General features: G+C 42.3%; 2 protein-coding genes across 12 annotated transcripts in view; one reads left to right on the top strand and one right to left on the bottom strand.

Annotated features, from left to right (window-relative positions):
* Positions 1-2,612, top strand: part of grid2ipb (glutamate receptor, ionotropic, delta 2 (Grid2) interacting protein, b) — a 53,241-nt gene extending 50,629 nt beyond the window's left edge. For all 7 annotated transcript variants that reach the window (XM_035997668.1, XM_031291321.2, XM_035997667.1 and 4 more), the window contains one exon: positions 226-2,612. In XM_035997668.1, the coding sequence (XP_035853561.1) occupies positions 226-297 (72 nt within the window). In that variant the 3' untranslated portion in view covers positions 298-2,612. The remainder of the gene's footprint in view (positions 1-225) is intronic.
* arhgap17a (Rho GTPase activating protein 17a) overlaps positions 2,571-17,834 on the bottom strand; it is a 36,940-nt gene continuing 21,676 nt past the window's right edge. For 3 of the 5 annotated variants that reach the window (XM_031291328.2, XM_031291329.2, XM_031291330.2), the window contains 12 exons: positions 17,751-17,832; positions 16,504-16,631; positions 14,256-14,367; positions 13,807-13,888; positions 13,566-13,646; positions 13,336-13,449; positions 12,490-12,581; positions 9,800-9,947; positions 9,170-9,448; positions 8,130-8,278; positions 6,634-7,134; positions 2,571-4,668 (listed from right to left, as the gene is read on the bottom strand). In XM_031291328.2, coding sequence (XP_031147188.1) covers positions 4,523-4,668; positions 6,634-7,134; positions 8,130-8,278; positions 9,170-9,448; positions 9,800-9,947; positions 12,490-12,581; positions 13,336-13,449; positions 13,566-13,646; positions 13,807-13,888; positions 14,256-14,367; positions 16,504-16,631; positions 17,751-17,832 — 1,914 coding nt within the window. In that variant the 3' untranslated portion in view covers positions 2,571-4,522. Of the gene's footprint in view, positions 4,669-6,513; positions 6,536-6,633; positions 7,135-8,129; positions 8,279-9,169; positions 9,449-9,799; positions 9,948-12,489; positions 12,582-13,335; positions 13,450-13,565; positions 13,647-13,806; positions 13,889-14,255; positions 14,368-16,503; positions 16,632-17,750; positions 17,833-17,834 lie in introns of all 5 variants that reach the window. The other 2 variants (XM_031291331.2, XM_031291332.2) reach the window with 2 other exon arrangements.

The following is a 17,834-nucleotide window of genomic DNA, read 5'->3' as shown; positions in this document are numbered from 1 at the left end:
GCTTGGATCAATTTGACTTGTTCCTGCAGGTGAGCAGCTTATATTTGGATATCTGCAGCAGGTATTCAGCTGGAGCTCTCAAACAGACTGACAGCAGCCTGCAGCTAGAAAATGATTAAGCTGCAAAGTGCTGCCGTCTGTGGAATAACTAAATGTGCTCCAAATCTGAAAATAATATGGTAAAATGAGTATAAATCTCATGTGATTATGGGTTTGGTCTTGCAGAGAGCTCTCAGTGAGACCCAGACTCCAGAAAACCCCAGAAGCCCCAGACTATCTTCCCCTCTGGCCTGGTAGAAGCAAGAACCGCGGGCGGACGTCGGGCCAAACCGACAGGCCGGTCGGCTCCATTTTCACTCTGCTCTCCACAACCAAAGTGCCAAGATCACACACAGAGACACTCGGACCAACGGGAACAGAGACCACGTCATCTATAGCAAACAGAATGGAAATGCACTGTATCTATTTGTAGATAATCACGGCTAGTGAGTGCCCCGTGTGCTACATTACTGTAACTTCAGGTGCTGGGTAGAGCCGGCTTTACATTATGTACATCTTTTTAGCACAAACATTACACAGTAAAAGATACATTACAGAAGCCATCCATATACATTTCATTGCATTACAATGAGATGTAAGTCATGAAATCAATTGGTCTGGATATTTAGATTACCTGCTATGTTTAATACATGACTATATAAAGTTTATATTTTCTATCAGATCATATTTGAAAATTGTAAAGATTAAGCGTAGACAGACGACAGTTATCTAGAAGCAAGGTGTAGTTTAGTTAGTGTGTACAGAGCCAGACAGTTCATACAGTAGTGCGCTCACTGCCTCCCATACAGCACGATTTGATTTAAAAAAAAAAAAAAAAAAGTAGATATCTGAGTTTTTTCCAACATTGCTGGTCTGGACTTACAGATGTGGTCATCTAACCTACTGTGAATTTAAAGGCATCTATTATGGGAGTTATAATAAAACACAAAGATAATAGTTTTCATCTCCATACACAGGGAGATAAAAGTAATCCGCAACCAGCTCTGGTTCACCTTTGTCCTTTGCAAATTACATTTCTAAATTCTCTTTGATGATCAGTCAGTCATTTCTATGGAAGTAAAACAATGCCGTTAAGATTTAGACTCCAGTCATCACATCCCAACTGGACTCCATCCTGATCATACATAGCCACTGAAATCTGTCCAATCAGGCCAGTTTGCAGCGCATCAACTGGAAAGCCTCTAAACAATAGGTTTGAGTCAGCATCAGCATTGTAAGTTTTCTGCCTGCGAGGACTCTAAATTTATCCAATAGCACATATTTATTTGCAAAACATCATTTAGAACACTTTTCACAGTAAGGCAACACTGACTACATCAGCACATGGTGAAATGTGGCTTAGGAATCATCTGTTTAATAGACCGTGTGGGTGGAATGCCTTGTTTTTGTCAGTACAGAAAGTTGAGAGGCAGCTGAGCCGTTTGCTTCTGTTAATAGTTCTGCACTTTGTCAAGTATCTCTCGAGTGTTGTGAACACAGCCTGGCTTCAGCAAGTATCTAGCTGCTGAATGAATGTCAAATGCATGTAGGGAGAGAAAAAAACATCCTGCTGTAAATGGTCATTTCCTGCTTTTCCAGTCGTCATGGTGATCCCCTGACTCATCTACAGTACAGTGTACCTGTAGCTGTGTTGCTATTTGTCAATTAACTATTGTTGAGATTGTAAATTTACAGTTTTTGCTATGCACTGCTCATCATTTTTTTGTATTGTATGCTTGTGTGTCCTACAAGTCCTAGTTTATTTTCCTATTCAAGAGTGTCATCAGGAAATGTACCATTTTATTTATTATTTATGCACAGCTTTAGTCAGGCTTACGAGGTGACTGATCTCGTAAAAATGCAATTCTAGCTGCTACTAGTGTAGTAATGGTGTTTTTTGTCCAAATCGATTGCATGTTGGTGCAGTTCATGTATTAAGATGTGCAGCTGGTAGCATTGCCCCTCCCTGGATATTTAAGTTTAAAATAAATACAGTTCTGTTGGTCTAGTTAGGTTTATGTATCGGTTGCCTACAGGCTCCCTTTTATATTCGTTTTATATGTTTTCATGGGAAGTTACTCATGTTTTGAAATTGTTTGACCTTTATGTTTTGTTCAATGCTTTCAAATGAAGGCTATGTTTTTGATCTATAAAAATATCATGCTTGAAAGTAAAAACTGCTGTTGAAGTTTGTACACAAAAATATAAATCAGGATTAATTTCTTCATATACTTTATTTTCTTTGGAAAGGGGGTATAACCAAGCATTCATATAACATGTTTTGACTCCATATTTTAGCTCACCAGACGGCATACATACAAAACTATGGAGCTTAAAAATGCAGCATTATCATTTCTAGTTTAATGCCGTTTGTTCGTCTTACAGAGCCTCGAGATACCGAGCTCGCTTGATGCACGGGGATAAGGCAGCGAGGTACAAGAGCAGAGAGATAGGAGGGGATTAAACTGCTTGATTGACTCTGAAAAACAAAACCCTGTTTTCAGGGCAACTGCAGCATCCATCAAGACTTCCTCCATTGGTACCATATTGGGTCAGTTCTCTGGGAACCACACTCTGCATTACATCTGAGGCCAAAAAGCAAAAGCTTACACAGAAAATACAACAAAGCATTTATCTTTTGACCTGGCAAAAATCTAACACCACATCACTACTGAGGTTTCACAGCGCTGCGTGCTCTCAGCTCAGTGGGAAAGACTGCAACAAAACAATCCTCTGAACCAGTTCACTGGGAAACCACTCATTGGCCTGCGCTCAAGTGCAACATCAGCTGTTTATGCGTCTTTTCTGTTCAGGCTGGTAAGAACTGTCCTTTTCGCTACATTCACTCACACACAGCCTGTTGCGTTTAATGCCCTCCCCGGCGAACACCGGAGAAAACACAAAGATCGATGGAAAAAAACAGAAAGGCAAAATACTGACTGTGTTCAGGCTGGGCGCGTGGTTAACCCTGCTACTTCTGCTTATAAAACCCAAAGAAATCAACCAAAAAACACATTTAAATACACAACCTTTGTGGAACAATACAGAACCATACAAGACTTCTATTGCAGAGGGTCAAATCACCTTCCTTACGTCCCTGAAACAAACTCGTTGCCAAGACAGCTTCTTGGAAATACTGTAGTACTAGGAGCCAAGTATATCCTCCATACAGTAAATATATAATGCTTATTACACGGTTCTGGGAGGAACCCATAAGGCATGATTTACATTTAAAGACTGCATTAATTATGTCAAGCCACAGGGAATGTGTGTTTTTAACTCGGTAAATAAATACAGGAGGGGGAAGAAAAAAAAAAAGAAAAAAAAAGATGGGGTTTCCATACAAAAATCAAGTGTTGGGAGACGACTGGAAACCTGCAGTCACCAGCTACACTTTAAGCAACAGTTTGGGTTTCTACGTCACCTGCTGACCTTTTCCCCCTCCCTCGTTTTCATTTTCTTGTTCTAAGGCAATTATTCAACATTGAAAAATACTAAACCTCACACCAAATTCCAAACGAGTCTCGTCAGTCCATATTTTGGCATTCCCTCGGCCAGTTCCCGTGCTTTATAGGACAGCTGTCTGACGGCCCTGTGCCGTGTGATTGTCTGGCGCGCGGTATAAAGATAGCGGTGGCGTGGGGAGAGTTGCAGTGTCGAGGCTTTGTGTCACAAGTCTCTTCATGACCACATCTGGCACCATCATGGAGGTCAGGAGGACTCTCTGTACGTCAACAATGGCTAGTGACCGCTTCAACCGCGCGACTGGAAATGGGAGACAGCTGTAGAACGTGGTGGCGTGGCTACAGGTGAAGTAAGCCCAATATGGTGATGTGATGGGAAGGGCTGCAATTCACATTATTCTGCTGATTATTTTCTCAATTAAATATTAGGTCTATAAGATGTCCAAAAATGGTGAAACATGCCAGTCACAATTTCCCAAAATCCAAGTTTACATATGAAAGCTGCATGTTTTGGGGTATTTCCACCTAAAAATGTCTTATTATCAAAATTGTTGCAGATTGATTATCTATCGACTTACATAAGTTACATAACATATATAATATAAAGATAACCTGACAGGTATGGATTTTTGACTTTGGAATCCAACTAACTTAGCTAGTGATGGTAATATGTGCAGTAATTGGTTTTCCAGTTAAAATGCTGACAATTAAACCCATAAATCATCAGATTTGTAACTACTGTAGGAAAGTGAGCAGTTTCCATCAATTTTGTCGTGGCGGCCCTACAAACATAATCTACTTACATAGCCATTGTTTAACAGGAGCAGCGGACCTCCATCAAGGTGCATTTTGTGCATTTTGTCACATTTTGTCATACAAGTCCGTCATGCAGAACGTGGTAGCGGCAGAGGAGGGCTGCAGATACGGGGCTGGGACGACAACCCGAGCAGACTAAATGAGGTGTGTGTATGAGGAGAGGAGTGGCGGGGGGGGCGGGGTATGTGGTGGTGGTCTCCTCCCTATAGGACAGTGCTCTCCGTGTCCAGGTCACAGTCTTTGAGAGGAAGCAGGCAGGAGGCCGCCGCCGCCGCCGCCGCCAGCTGCTGTTCTACAGCGAGCTCAGGGACCAAAGCTCGACTCAGCCCTTTGAAAGACATCGCCGGGTCTGGAGAGCGACACAAAAGATGAGGAAAAGATAAGTCACATTGAGTATACAGGGACTACTATCATGAACATGTTCTTTTTCTTAATTGCACTCGGAAAAAAATGTGATCAAATCAACTAGAAAAGACCGGTTCAGTTAGTGTTAGTATAAGTAACGGTTAATATGTTTGTCATGCTTGCAGGCATTCACACAGAACACGACACAAACATCCTCAAAAGATAAGTGCACTATTTAAGCACACATTATACAAACAGCGGCCGTAATGGCAAACATGTCCTGGTGTATGAAAACATTTAAAGCTGTTGCAATTATGGCAGCCAATGAAGCTGTGTAATATTTTCCATAGCTTAAACAGCAGGGGGGAGGGGGGGGGGGGGGGGCTCAGCAGTGAAACAGCAGCGCAGTCAGGGCCAATGGTTGAACAGCAGGTGGCGACGTTTGGCCAGGCAAGCAGGGTAATGTGGATGGAAAATGTGAAGTGTGGGGTAATTTGAAGGGACCAGTTTTGAATTTATGTGATCAGAATTATAGAGGAAATGGTGTTGGGAAACCCCCCCCCCCCGGTTTACATTGGAATACACTGCTTGACAAAAGAGCTAAAACTTTGAACGTGCGTGCTGGATACAAGCTGGTTGTACAGTCGGAATATGTGCATCATCTTGAGCAAGACGAGACGAGAACATGCATGTCTGTCAGAGTTACACATACTCCATACGGGGACACTGGTTTTTAAAAATCAGAATCATCACAATACCTACAAGGACAAACAATATGAAATGCTTCACATATATAAAAAAAAAAAAAAAACGGGGTTTGAAAATGACCAGTTTGTAAGTTCAGTTCTGCATGTGAAACCTGGATTTGGTCTCGGTTTCAAACGCTTACAGTGACTGGGAATGATAAATGGTCAGCGCAACACTTATCAGTTCAATGTTCTAAGCACAAACAGACATTTGGAAAAACAGAAAAATGGGTTAAAGTATCCAATTTTTCATTTTTTTTTTCACCTTGACAAAAAATTGGATCTTTAACCTGTTTTTCCAATTTTCTGTTTTTATTCAGAGGATCAGAAATTTAGAAAATTACAAAATTGTCTGGGCTCCAATTATTCAATACTGCAATGGTATTCTCTTCCTCTACTTTGCGGAATATGCAGGTCATTAACTGCATATGGACCAAAAAAAACAAAAAACTGATAGACTTTGGGGTCAGAGGTGCTTGCAAGTGATGGTTTCGAGTGGGGGGGCGGGGCGTAGCTAGGCGGAACGAGGGAGAGAATACCATTGCAGTATTGATTAATTGGAGCCCAGACGCAATTTTCAAAATTTCTGATCCTCTGAATAAAAACAGAAAATTGGAAAAATAGTTTAAAGATCCAATTTTTTAATTTGTCAAGGTGGAAAAAAATGAAAAATTGGATATTTGAACCCATTTTTCTGTTTTGAAAATTGAACTGATAAGCGTTACACTGACCATAAATGATAGATAGCCCTGATGGAAGACATGTCATAGTGCATGTGGTGGACTGTATTAGACGGCTGCTTTCTAAACCCACTGGAGGCGTTGGTTCAGGAGATATAACATCAATGTAAGGAGTATGTAAAGCAATACAAACATTGAAGGGATGGGGCTTATTCCATTGTACACTTTGAGTAGTACTAAACATCAGAAACAGGTTAGCCATCCAGCACTGTGATACACAGTGTGACAGTCGTGCATCAGGGCTGGGTACACAATATCTGATAGAGGCAGCAGGCAGAACAAAATGGCTGTTTGGTGATTGGTATGATTTCTAGAGGCAAACGGTGAAGGTGCTGCTCGTGAAAAGGCCGATTAACCACAAACCTCTCACAAGTGCCTCTTTAACCTGCGGAGGGTATTACAATGCAACACGGTTAGTATTCAGCAGTGAATAAAACAGAAAAAAAAAAGTCTACACGCGATAACTACACGAGAAACGCTCACCCATCATCTTGTACGCAGTCGGGCAGATCCCGTTGCTGTCGGCCGCCAGGGCGGTGGGCTGCGGTGGGGGTGGGACGCTGGGCCTGTTCCGGGGTCTTGGGACGGGCCGTGGCCGGGGGAGGGAGCCCGACTGGTAGGGAGACGGGGAGGGAGGAGCGACATTCTGGGTGGCGGCGGAGGGCGGAGGGGTGTCTGGAGGGGTCGGGGTGCCTGGAGGCGAGGGCTCGGCGCTCTGCTGGTCCGCGCCGGGCTGGGGCGGCGGGCTGGCCTGTGACGGAGGCTCCGGAGGGGGGTGGCTGGGCGCCTGGATCGGGGGCTGGTTGCTGGAGTGGCGTCTGGGTGTGGCACACGGCTGTGAGGTGGGAGAGGTGGGCGAGTTGGGCGAGTGGATGGACAGGGGTCTGGGGGAGGGGCTGAGGGACGAGCCGGAGGAGGAGTTACAGGGCTGGCTGGGGGGAGGGTTCATCGGTTTGGGAGGAGCAGGAGCCTGCTTCTTGGTACCTGAAATTTGATGGGCAACCTTGTGATTATGGGTGGAAAACATTAACAAAGATGCTCTCCGACAGCATGCAGCCGTCTGTAAATGTTACCAGATGCAATTTAGAATATTTATATGAATAAGACAGGTTTCTTTACATACAAAGCTCCCACTGTAATACTAATACCAACACCAGAAATATGAATACAAACTAAAAAAGGAGGGAGAATTGTTTGTTTATGAGAATTTAAAAAAAATGAAATAATACAACAATAACTTGAATTGAAGCCAACAATAAAAGCTGTGTTAAAGGAATAGGTTGACATGTTGAGTTTTCACTTCCTTGCTGAGTTTGATGAGAAGATTGACCATACATGTCTGAACGGTAACTATGAAGCTAGCATCAGGAGCCAGTTAGCTTATCTTAGCATAGCATAAAGACTGGAAACAGAGGGGAAACAGCTAGCCTGTCCAGCCACCTTTCTTTGTCCAAAAATCAGCCTACCAGCACCTCTAAAGCTCACTTCTTAACACTTTACATCTCGTTTGTTTAATCCGTACAAAAACTGAAGTGTAAAAACAATTCACCAAGGTGGCAGACTATTTCCCAAAATGTCAAATTATTTCTTTAAGAGCTTAAAAAAAAGAAAAAGACAAATGTGAATAAATAAATGAATGGTGAAATAAAAAGTGTGTCAGAAGGTCTTCTGAGTTCACAGATGTAGGCTGGGGATATACAATAGTATAGCATTGTAAGTGATCAAAAAGGCTTTAGAACCAATTTTCTGTTTTAAGAGGAAGAAAGTGCACGTGACGGTGAAGTAAAAAAAAAGATCCGAGCAGTTGGGTCTGGCAGCCACGTGCTGGACTAGCTCGGCGTGTGGGGAGGTTTTTGGGACTAAGAGCAGTGTCGAGTTCCAGCAGAACATCGGGGGTTAACTCAAATGATGGATTAGCATTCCAAGGTTCTAATAAAAATGCTAAAACATGCGGAGAGATTTGCCAAATGGACTCTTACCTCTGCGCATCATATGCGGACTGGGCCCCATGGATCCAGCCCCGGGGGTCCCGGCGCCCAGCTGCCCTGCAGCGGGGCCCCCTCCTCCGGAGCCATTCCTCTGGAGCAGAGGGGTCGGGGCCGGTGTAGAGTCACGTAGCTTTGGGTTGCTTTAGAGAAGAAAGGAAGAAAAAAAAAATAAGGTCTTTAAAACCGGCAAGCTTTCTGAAATTCAGGGTGTTGCTTATATAACATCATCTCCTGCTGAATGTTTTTTTTTTTTTTTAACTCAAGGTTAGAGGTACATTAGATACAGCCCGATGTTAAACAGCTACAATGATAAACCTCACAAATCTAATCTGGGTGTCTCATCTAAATCTACCTTCCCAACAGAGTCTGTAGGACCAAAAGAATGCTGAACTGGACAGTGCTATGCTATCTGTCGGGATATGAAGGTTGCCCTTTCACCAGCTAAATCAAAGGCACCCTTCAGTCGCTGCATAACAGGCATCAATGTCCAGGCTTTTCAAAGCAGTTTGGACCAGTTAGCGTGAGGTTCCTGCTGATTCCAGTGATTTGGGGAGGAGAGCAGAGGGACTGGGAAGCCGAGAGGCCCTGGGAGTGACTACTAGAAGAATGACAGCAGCTATTGTTGTGCCGTGTCTGTGGGCTGAACTCAGACAAGTCTGCATAGCTGGACCTGGTGGTGGTGTAAGAAAACTTGTGGTTTTGCAAAGAGAAAAAACAAGCTAAACCATAGTGACCAAGAGGAGGAAATGTGAATGTGAAACATGCATTATTAATCCACTATACTTCAAGAAGCCAGATCAGACTGACCTCACAGAGAATGCACTAATTCCTAGAACATCAACACTGAAAGTATAAATGTGCATGTTTGTGTGTGTGTGTGTGTGTGTGTGTGTGTGTGTGTGTGTGTGTGTGTGTGTGTGTGTGTGTGTGTGTGTGTGTGTGTGTGTGTGTGTGTGTGTCTGTGTGTCTGTATGGCATGCTGTGTCATCCCCCAGCAGCAGCAGCAGCAGCAGCAGAGATGCAGCCCTTACCTCAGCTCCTCTGTGTGCTGGGCTAGAAGCTGCTGAGCGGCTGCCAGAGCAGCCAGACTCTGTGCCAAGCTTTGCTGGGCAGCATCAGGCCCCGGACCCCCTGATGGAGCTTGTGGCTGGGGCTCAGCTGAGGGCTGGGGGACCTGCGCAGCCCCGTGCCCCTGCCCCGGAGCCTCCACAGGGGGTAAAGGAGGCTGGAAGGCAGGCGAAGTGTGCTGCTTTCTACCTAAGGTGTTACTGCCTCTACGAAGGGTGTGGTCCGAGTGCTTGTTAGGGGTGCTACACGGAGAGCGGGGAGACAGTGAAGGAGAAAAAGAAACAAAAACACCAACGCTTTGATCAAAAAGTCACAGATTAGACCAGGAAAGAGAATCACCGTAAGTCCAGAGCATACAGAGAGTAGCAAATAAAAACAGTGTTAAGAATCACATTAAAAGGATTCTATCAAATCTACCCCAAAATGTACAAGAAGCAAAAAACGGGGTCAGAAAAAGCAACTGGATTAAAGGCAAAATTATTTCTAAAGCAATTAATTGGAGTAAGTAATGAAATGCTGGGGGGCAGAGAAGTCTTAGAAACAAGGAGGTTTCCAAAGAGGTTAACTGTTCTAAGGAACTGCAGGTTGATTACTTGTCTTTGCGCGTCGTGTCGTTCTCTGGTCCGACCATACTGCCAGGCCTCTTCCTCTCAATGGTGCTGCAGTCATAATCAAGGTGATTGTTGTGGTTGGATGCAGGTGTAGGCATTGCAAACATGCCGGACACATTGAACTCCACATCTGCAGGAAAGAGAAGACGAGATTTAACCAATACAAACTACTATAATACTAGGGCTGGGATGATGGGCTTTTATCCCGATACATCGGTGCCGATTCAATTTGTATTGTGATTTTCACTTATTGCTATTCTAGAAGAAGTATTGCGATTGGACAGTATTGAGTACTGCGATATTCTTTTTCTTCTTTGACAAAAACAAAAGTTGAATAATACACGTCTAGAGACAATATATCATGAGACATATCTAAAAAAAACTAATTGTTTTCTAAAAGGAATGCACATCACATTTTTTTATTTGTAAAGTAGTACATAACATGGATTTTCTGCATTTTCTCGGTCCGTTTTGCGAGAAAACGGATATGATGTAGTCGTCGTCGGCAGTACCGTATAAACAGAAAATATTTAGGTGAATCATTGGTAAAAAATAAACAAATAAAAAATATTGATTCTAGGGAAAATAATCAATTTTCAAAATCGTCGCAAAAAAAAGCACGCTACATATGTAAATCGAGTGTGCCATTAAAGACCATGGACTTGGAACTTAGATAGCCTCCTTTTGTTGCAAACGATGATATTTTAAGTAGGGCTGTCAAACGATATTTTTTTCTGACTCGCGATTAATTGCTGAATTTCTATAGTTAATCACGATTAATCGTTTTATCACATGATTAAAATTCTATTATTTTGCATTTCAGAACTGTTTTTAAGTACATATTACCATTGGAAAGCAATTCTTACCAGTGTATCTTGATAGCGAATCAAATGAATGCAAAGAAAGTTACTTTATGAACTTGACTTTAAGATTTGTATTTCTTTATTATTTATTTACTGTAAACAAAAGAAAAATGTGTGAATTTGTCATTATTGCACAATTCCTCCAAGTACCTAACTAAAAAACCCTATCCTTACACCACAGCAATTAACTGAGATGTAACACTAACACTTATACAAACAAAATGGTCCAAAAAACGGATGCTACAGCATGACATTTGTAACCTTTACATTTTTCTAATAAGGAATGTAGTCACGTTAACTGTACTACTATGATTAGCTCCGTAGGTGGTAGCTCAAGCTTGACGTGCTTCGTGATATTTTAATTTGGCTTTACACAATGTGCATATGGCTTTCGACTTGTCTACGAGCCGTCTGGGAGTTTTGGAAAATAAAAAGCTCCATTTAGGATTTCATTGCTGCTGTCTTTCTCCATCATGCCTGCAGCCTGCAGCAGCAGGATGTGTTACGAGTAAGTGGCAGCTTGATGATAAGTAACGGTGCTGCAAAGGGTCAAAATAGTAGCCTAGCTAGATTCTAGTGATTTTAGAACAGCTAAGGGGCGTTGCCGAGTGAAGTGAAAAATAAATTAATAAATGGCGGCATGCGGTTTATGCGATTAAAAAAAATGTACGCGTTATGCTCGGCCCTTAATCGCATCGCGATTAACGTGTTAATGCTGACAGCCCTAATTTTAAGTTAATGTTCAGATCCATTGGGGTTGTTTAAAGCCTTGCTCAAGGACACCTCAACATGAGGGGTGCACTGGCAACTCATTATTAAACACTAGACCATGCGTGTGTGTCTAAATTCAGGAAACCCCAAAACACAAGGTTTTCTGGGTAAAATGAGTTGACATCAGACGGCCAGTTAGAGTTCAAACTAAATGAAAACTGGGCAGGCAGTCAAGTCACGATCTTGACAGATGTTCATCATCAGCTTTATCTTTGTTATTAACTGGCATGAACACTATGTATTCCTTCATTTTCCTTTTTTCTTGTTTGTGCAAATATCCGTCACAGGTCAACAGTATACCACAGAAGAGACATGCTTAGATTCATACCAATTATAAGGCTCACATCCTGAAATGGTCTAGAGACTGAAAGAATCTCAGACACAGAAATAGCCAGTAATTAACTGAGGTTCTTATTGTTTTAACATGACAGCACAAGCCACTGACAAATCATATTTCTCTGTATGAGCACCAGACGGTCCATCATCACCTTGGCCTGACATACAGGGACTAAAGGCACACTGGCTTTGATTAGCCTGCTAGATACAAAATGACATAAAGCAAAATGTTTAGGCCAAAGAGGTGAAGGTGTAATTTGCAGCCTGTGATAAATTTATAGAAGAGCACGCAGGCTTTGGTATAAAAAAACAAAAAACAGTCTTCATCCAATAATGGTGGTTACAAACAAATTGGATTTATGGAAAATATCTTGAAAAAGGCAGCTTAGTGGTACTTGAATGACTTCTTGAAGCTGAATTAGGGGGAATATGTGACATCTGTTTTGTAAGTTTTCATTGTAGCCTTTGAGCTGACCCTCTAAAGTGCAAACCACAGTTGGAGCCAGGGCAGACACAGCAATGATTTTAATTGGTCCTAGGCAGCTTTGATTACTGCTGACTCTCTTTCTTGCTCGGCAGTTACAATCAATCATATCCACCGTGAATCCCTGGTGTAAAATAGGCCCTGATTGGCTACAGAGCAAAACAAAACAAAGCAGCTCAGACTGAAAACGACTGCTGCAGAGAAAACACAGAACCTACCCTCAGGAAAGAACCAGTCAGCGTGCTGGATGATGGGCTCCACGATGGCCACCACGTGCACAGAGGTAGCTGCAGCCATCTCAGCCAGACTCCTAGGGTGGACACGTACAGATGAGCAAAAATGACATGGTTTCTAACAAAATGAGGGACAGGCTAAAATACCAGGCTATCCTCTCCACCACCCTAGACTAAGAAAGAAACTAAGAGTTTATTGGATTTGCTTGTTTTAAAGCTCCCACATTGTAAAAAGTGAGATTTCCATGTTTTTAAATTATGAATCAGGTCGAGTTGCTATATAAATACTGTAAAAGTATCAAAACGCTCAATCCACAGAGAAATGCACACATCCTGTATTTAGAAACACTGCCTTTAAATGAGCAGTCAGGACTTCCGTACGGTTGTGATGTCACAACTATACTATAGTGTATATATATATATATATATATATATATATATATATATATATATATATATATATATATATATATATATAGGGAATGCTGCTACAGTGCTGTTACAGTCATTCCCTGGCTGCAATTACGGTGCAGAGACGCAGAGAGTGCAGATGCGGTTGACCCGGAAACGCTGACCAATCAGAGCAGACTGGGCTTTTTCAGGAGGGCAGCTTAAAGAGACAGGTGCTAAAACGGAGCGTTTCAGCGTTTGGTGAATACAGGTATGAGAAAAATAAAGTATTTCTTGAACACTAAAGCATGTAAACATGTTCTGGTGGAAACCCAAAATTATGAACCTGAAAATGAGCATAATATGGGACCTTTAAACAGTCACTACATGTAATACAGTATTAGCAACATTATCGTCCCGTTCCTCTCGACCCCCTCTCACCCCTCAGTCTTGGCCCACATCAGGTTGGGTCCCAGGACAATAGCGATGTTGCTAGGAGTCATTTTGTTGACCTCGCTGTCCTGAGCCAGTTTGGTTAGAAACTTCACCAGATACCTGCAGGGAAACAACGTATTTAATGAGCTGTGGGAGGTGTAAACATTGTCTCATACAACCGAGGGAATTTAAGCATTGCCGTCATGACCTTTCTCTGGTAGGTTTAAACAACTAACCTCAGGTTGGTTTTGTTGTTCTTTGGTAGCTTATCACATACAACCCAGAGGGCCTGGAGCCTCTTGTCTGGGTCTGACACACTGGAGAGATAGAAAATTAAAGCAGTGCACATTTTTAGTCCAGTCTCCAGATGACTAAACGCCCCAGATGAATCATCCCATTGTTTCTCATTGCTGTACAGTGATAGACCCATTCATTATTGGTACATTTTATTCCCAGTGAAAATGGTATGAGCCTTGCCTGGATGCTTGGATCCATTCATCATAAAGCTGGTAAGACATTAGAGGTTCAGGGAGTTCCCTCAGGTAGGACTTAAGTGCTCCTGAAACCACAAATCCACAGATATTTTTAATTATTTTAACCACTTTTTTTCCAGGCAAACAAATAGCATTATAGCATTCAAACTGTTTGGTGAATTATCAAATTAATTTAGTAAAATATCAAATACAGTTCAGCCATTTTTAATTGGGAATTCCTACGCCATTCAAACATTTTAGGGGGCAGGTTTGAGACAGTGGCTAGTACATTGTGAGATGACATGACAACACAAATACTGACGTTTAAATTCATTTTACTGCCCTAAGTTAAACAACCGTTGTTTTTTCTAGATTTCAAATGAAAATAAATCAGATAATTTGTCCAAGTAATACATCAAGAAATACAGAAATTAATTCTGGTTTGGGACGTACCAGCGACAGCATGGGGGTCAGAGTAGAACTCCTCCAGTTGGGAAGTGGAACAGTCCAGTGCTGCCTTCAGCTTCTTTAGCTTGGACGCACCTGCTGCGATTCTGAATAGACCCTGACACACAAACACGCGCAAGGCCAAAAATCACTGTAACATTGCCGGCAAACAACAAAAATACAAGCAGGCATTCAGTGTGCACACAAGACACTGTGGTTTCATTGAAACCTACACACTTGTACACACTTTCCTAACACTCAATTACAGATAGACTCGGTATGAATCCACAACATAAACTCCCCCTGCCAGCTGCAAATAATGAAACCTTAAAAGCAGGCAAACAAACACACCCACCACTCACAGCAGAGCGATCTCTTTACTTTGACACATAAACAAAGGCCGTCTTCACACCATAATGACACAGACTGGACTCACCCGGGAATGAATAGGCCGGCAAATAATGTGCTTTGCAGTCAACACTAGCACTCTCTCTCTCGCTCTTTTTTGCACAGACACGTACACACACCAACATGAAACTGATTTATGAACAGGAGACAAGTAGATTCCATTGTATTCTAAATTTGTATCGGGGAGGGGCATCACAAACATTTCATAAATCTTAACTGTAGCATAAAGGGCAACAGTTTCTTTGGAACAGCATTGCAGAGATGTTTATAGTTTGTCTCCTTCCTGCCCATCTCCTTGAGTCTTAAGATGTGCATGTGAACAAACAGTTTTAAGTCTTGGTTTCAATTATGTCAATAACCAACGGAGCCGCTAATCGCAGCCACAGCTCCATGTGACTTTTAATGAGCTACGCCAGCACTTCTTTTACTTACATGGTAAGGCAAGGAAAACAAAGGAGCAGTCAAGTCATGCTATAAAGTACTGTGCGAGAAAATAGCTTGGCGTTATATAAGAACAGACCTCTGAAGCATGAATGTCTGCTGGTTATCATTTAAAGGAGCTGTACTCAAAATACTGAATAATACACAAAGAGGAAGTGGGACTTCAATCTCTGCACAGGATGCCATTACTCAACTATATCTTACACGATTCTCCAAATGCAGGATTCGATTTGACTTAGAATTTTTTTATTTAAACATTTTTTTTTCCAACAGGGACAGCAATGCCACAATAAGACCAACTAGATGGCAGAAGGTTACTTTGCAATAATAATGTTTTAGTTTCTTAGAGTTTAACGAGGTGCACATTGAACGATTCCCAATTTAAAATCGAAATTGTGACAGCCCTGCTTTGCAAAAAGTTGTTTGCTGCTATATTAATATTAAGGATGATCCATATCAATTTCATTTTACAGATCTTCAGATCAATACTTCTACTGCATTTCTACCCACTAGGGCTGAACGATTTTTGAAAATAATCTAATTGCGATTTTTTCCCCAAATATTGCGATTTCGATTCGATTATTTTTTTAAGCTCTTTGTCTTCTGTATTATTCAACAAAGAATAATATAATAATGTATAGTATGAACACACAATTACACACTAGACAGTTAAATAAGTAAAAATATAGTGTACACACACACACACACACACACGTAATTTTTTACAGTGCACAGAGAGGAGCTGCCTCCAGCCCCTCCCCCTCGTGAAGTTGCTGCCGTGTGCACTTGCTCAGAGAGGCTATCGTTGCGTTAGCTAGTTGCTGGTGTTCTTGCCGTGGGATTAACTGTACTAATAAAACTGTTGAAACACCGCGGCCACGCTGCTGTGAAAGCTCCCCAAACGTCATTTATCAGAGTCTGGTTGTTACCCCTCTCAGTGGCAGCTCCTCCACTCCATATCTTTATAACGGAGCTAACCGCTAATCAGAGCTAATCGTTGCCAACCGAGCCTTGAGTTCTGTGTGCCTGTATCCATTAACTGCATGTATAGACTCAAGCCCGAATAAAACCCTTCATTTTATTAAAATGGCTGTAAAAGTTTTAAACTACAACTCAGAGTTGTTTGAATGACAGAAATCAGCTCAAGGTACAGTGTAGCGTTAGCATGCTAGTTGATGCTTTCTCTACGGAGTACAGACTGATTGCTCTCGTGAGTCATGTGATCAAATCGCAGCCTTTGCTATTAGGAAATCGCGTTTTAACATATCGCGATATTATCGAAAATGCAATTAATCGTTCAGCCCTACTACCCACACAGTAGAATAATCATGTCGGATGCTACGAACAGGGCAGGTTTCCTTGTACTGTTCCTGTCTAATCTCTTTTCACTTCTTAACTTCCTTACCTCTTCCTTCATGCCAGTCTCTAGGAGCATCATGACGCAGGCTTCTAGTGGCAGGGCGATCTCCCTTCCACTCCTTTTCAGGTGTTCATCCAGCCCAGTGCCAAATGCAGGCTTCTCTGTCCACGAGTCTAAACACAAAGAGAGCAATCAATGGTGAAGAGAGTGGCAGCGATGCTAGACTGTAGTTTCATTCGCATGGTTTCAAATCTGAAGAGACATAAATCAAGTGTTGTAATAAAGAGGCTGCAGATTATTTGTAGGACCCGTTTAATGAACAAAAAAATAAAACCGCACTGGCCCAGGACTCAGTGAACAAGCCTGTTGCTGGTCTGGATGGCAGATTTCTGGGTCAACAACTCTCATTCACGCCACTTTCCTAACCAGTCCTCACTCCCCCTACAGGGTGCTGTCAAATAATAACTACATGCTCCTCGTCAGCAGGGGTGACTGTTCAATCCTCTTTCTGTATGCATGTGTGTGTGTGTGTGTGTGTGTGTGTGTGTGTGAGTGAGTGAGTGAGTGAGCTAATTTGCTAGTGAACAAGGAGGCAGGGGGGCGAGGAGGGGGGGAGCTTGCAAAACCCAGGTGGGTGTGATGGGAGAAGGGTTGGGGGGGGGGGGGGTTTGTGGAGTTCGTGAGTCATCGCCACACAGAGACCAGGCTTGTCTGGTTTAGACCACGTGCCTTTAATACAGAAAAAACAAACAAGCTCTTGAATAAGACATCGTCAGGACTGCAAAAAGGCTCTGAGAGGAGACGTTACATTTGTAAAAAAGAAAATCAGATTATTTCTGGAGAGCAGAGCGGTGGAAACAAAAGGCTATTCTTTAATATCTGGACCTCAGTTGTGGCCTTTGCCAATTAGCTGATGTAACTTCTGGTAGTTAGAGAAACAGACCAGAGTGATGTAATTGAAAGGTACAGTAGCTGGGTTTAATTTCTCAAGCCAGTTGGAAGAGTGAATAAGAAAAGTGTTTCTCCTCCTAGCAACTACATGTCGGCACACCTTTGGGACGGCTTCTCAAACGTCTCGGTGCCTAACAGGAAAAGGTTTGTTTAAAAGGGACCGAACAACACAGGAAGCAAAGAAAAACAGGGGTAGTCAAAGGTGCTTTCTTCAGGAAATGCGTAAAAAGGAGGTCCCATATTATGTGCCGCACAGAGCCTTCTTGTACGTAATTATTTTTTACAAAGTTGTAGTGTTAAATGACTATGTTTGCATAAAGGTGCGTTTGCATGTAGTATACCTTGCTGATCCTGGATGGTTGGCAAGACATTTTCCAGAACAGTGAGAGACTTTCTGTGGTAATCAGCTTGAGCTTCTAAGAGCT

This window comes from Sander lucioperca, chromosome 22, assembly GCF_008315115.2.
Source record: "Sander lucioperca isolate FBNREF2018 chromosome 22, SLUC_FBN_1.2, whole genome shotgun sequence".
Lineage (NCBI taxonomy): Eukaryota > Metazoa > Chordata > Actinopteri > Perciformes > Percidae > Sander > Sander lucioperca.
The sequence above is the reverse complement of the archived record's forward strand: the minus strand, read 5'-3'. Positions and strand labels throughout refer to the sequence as shown.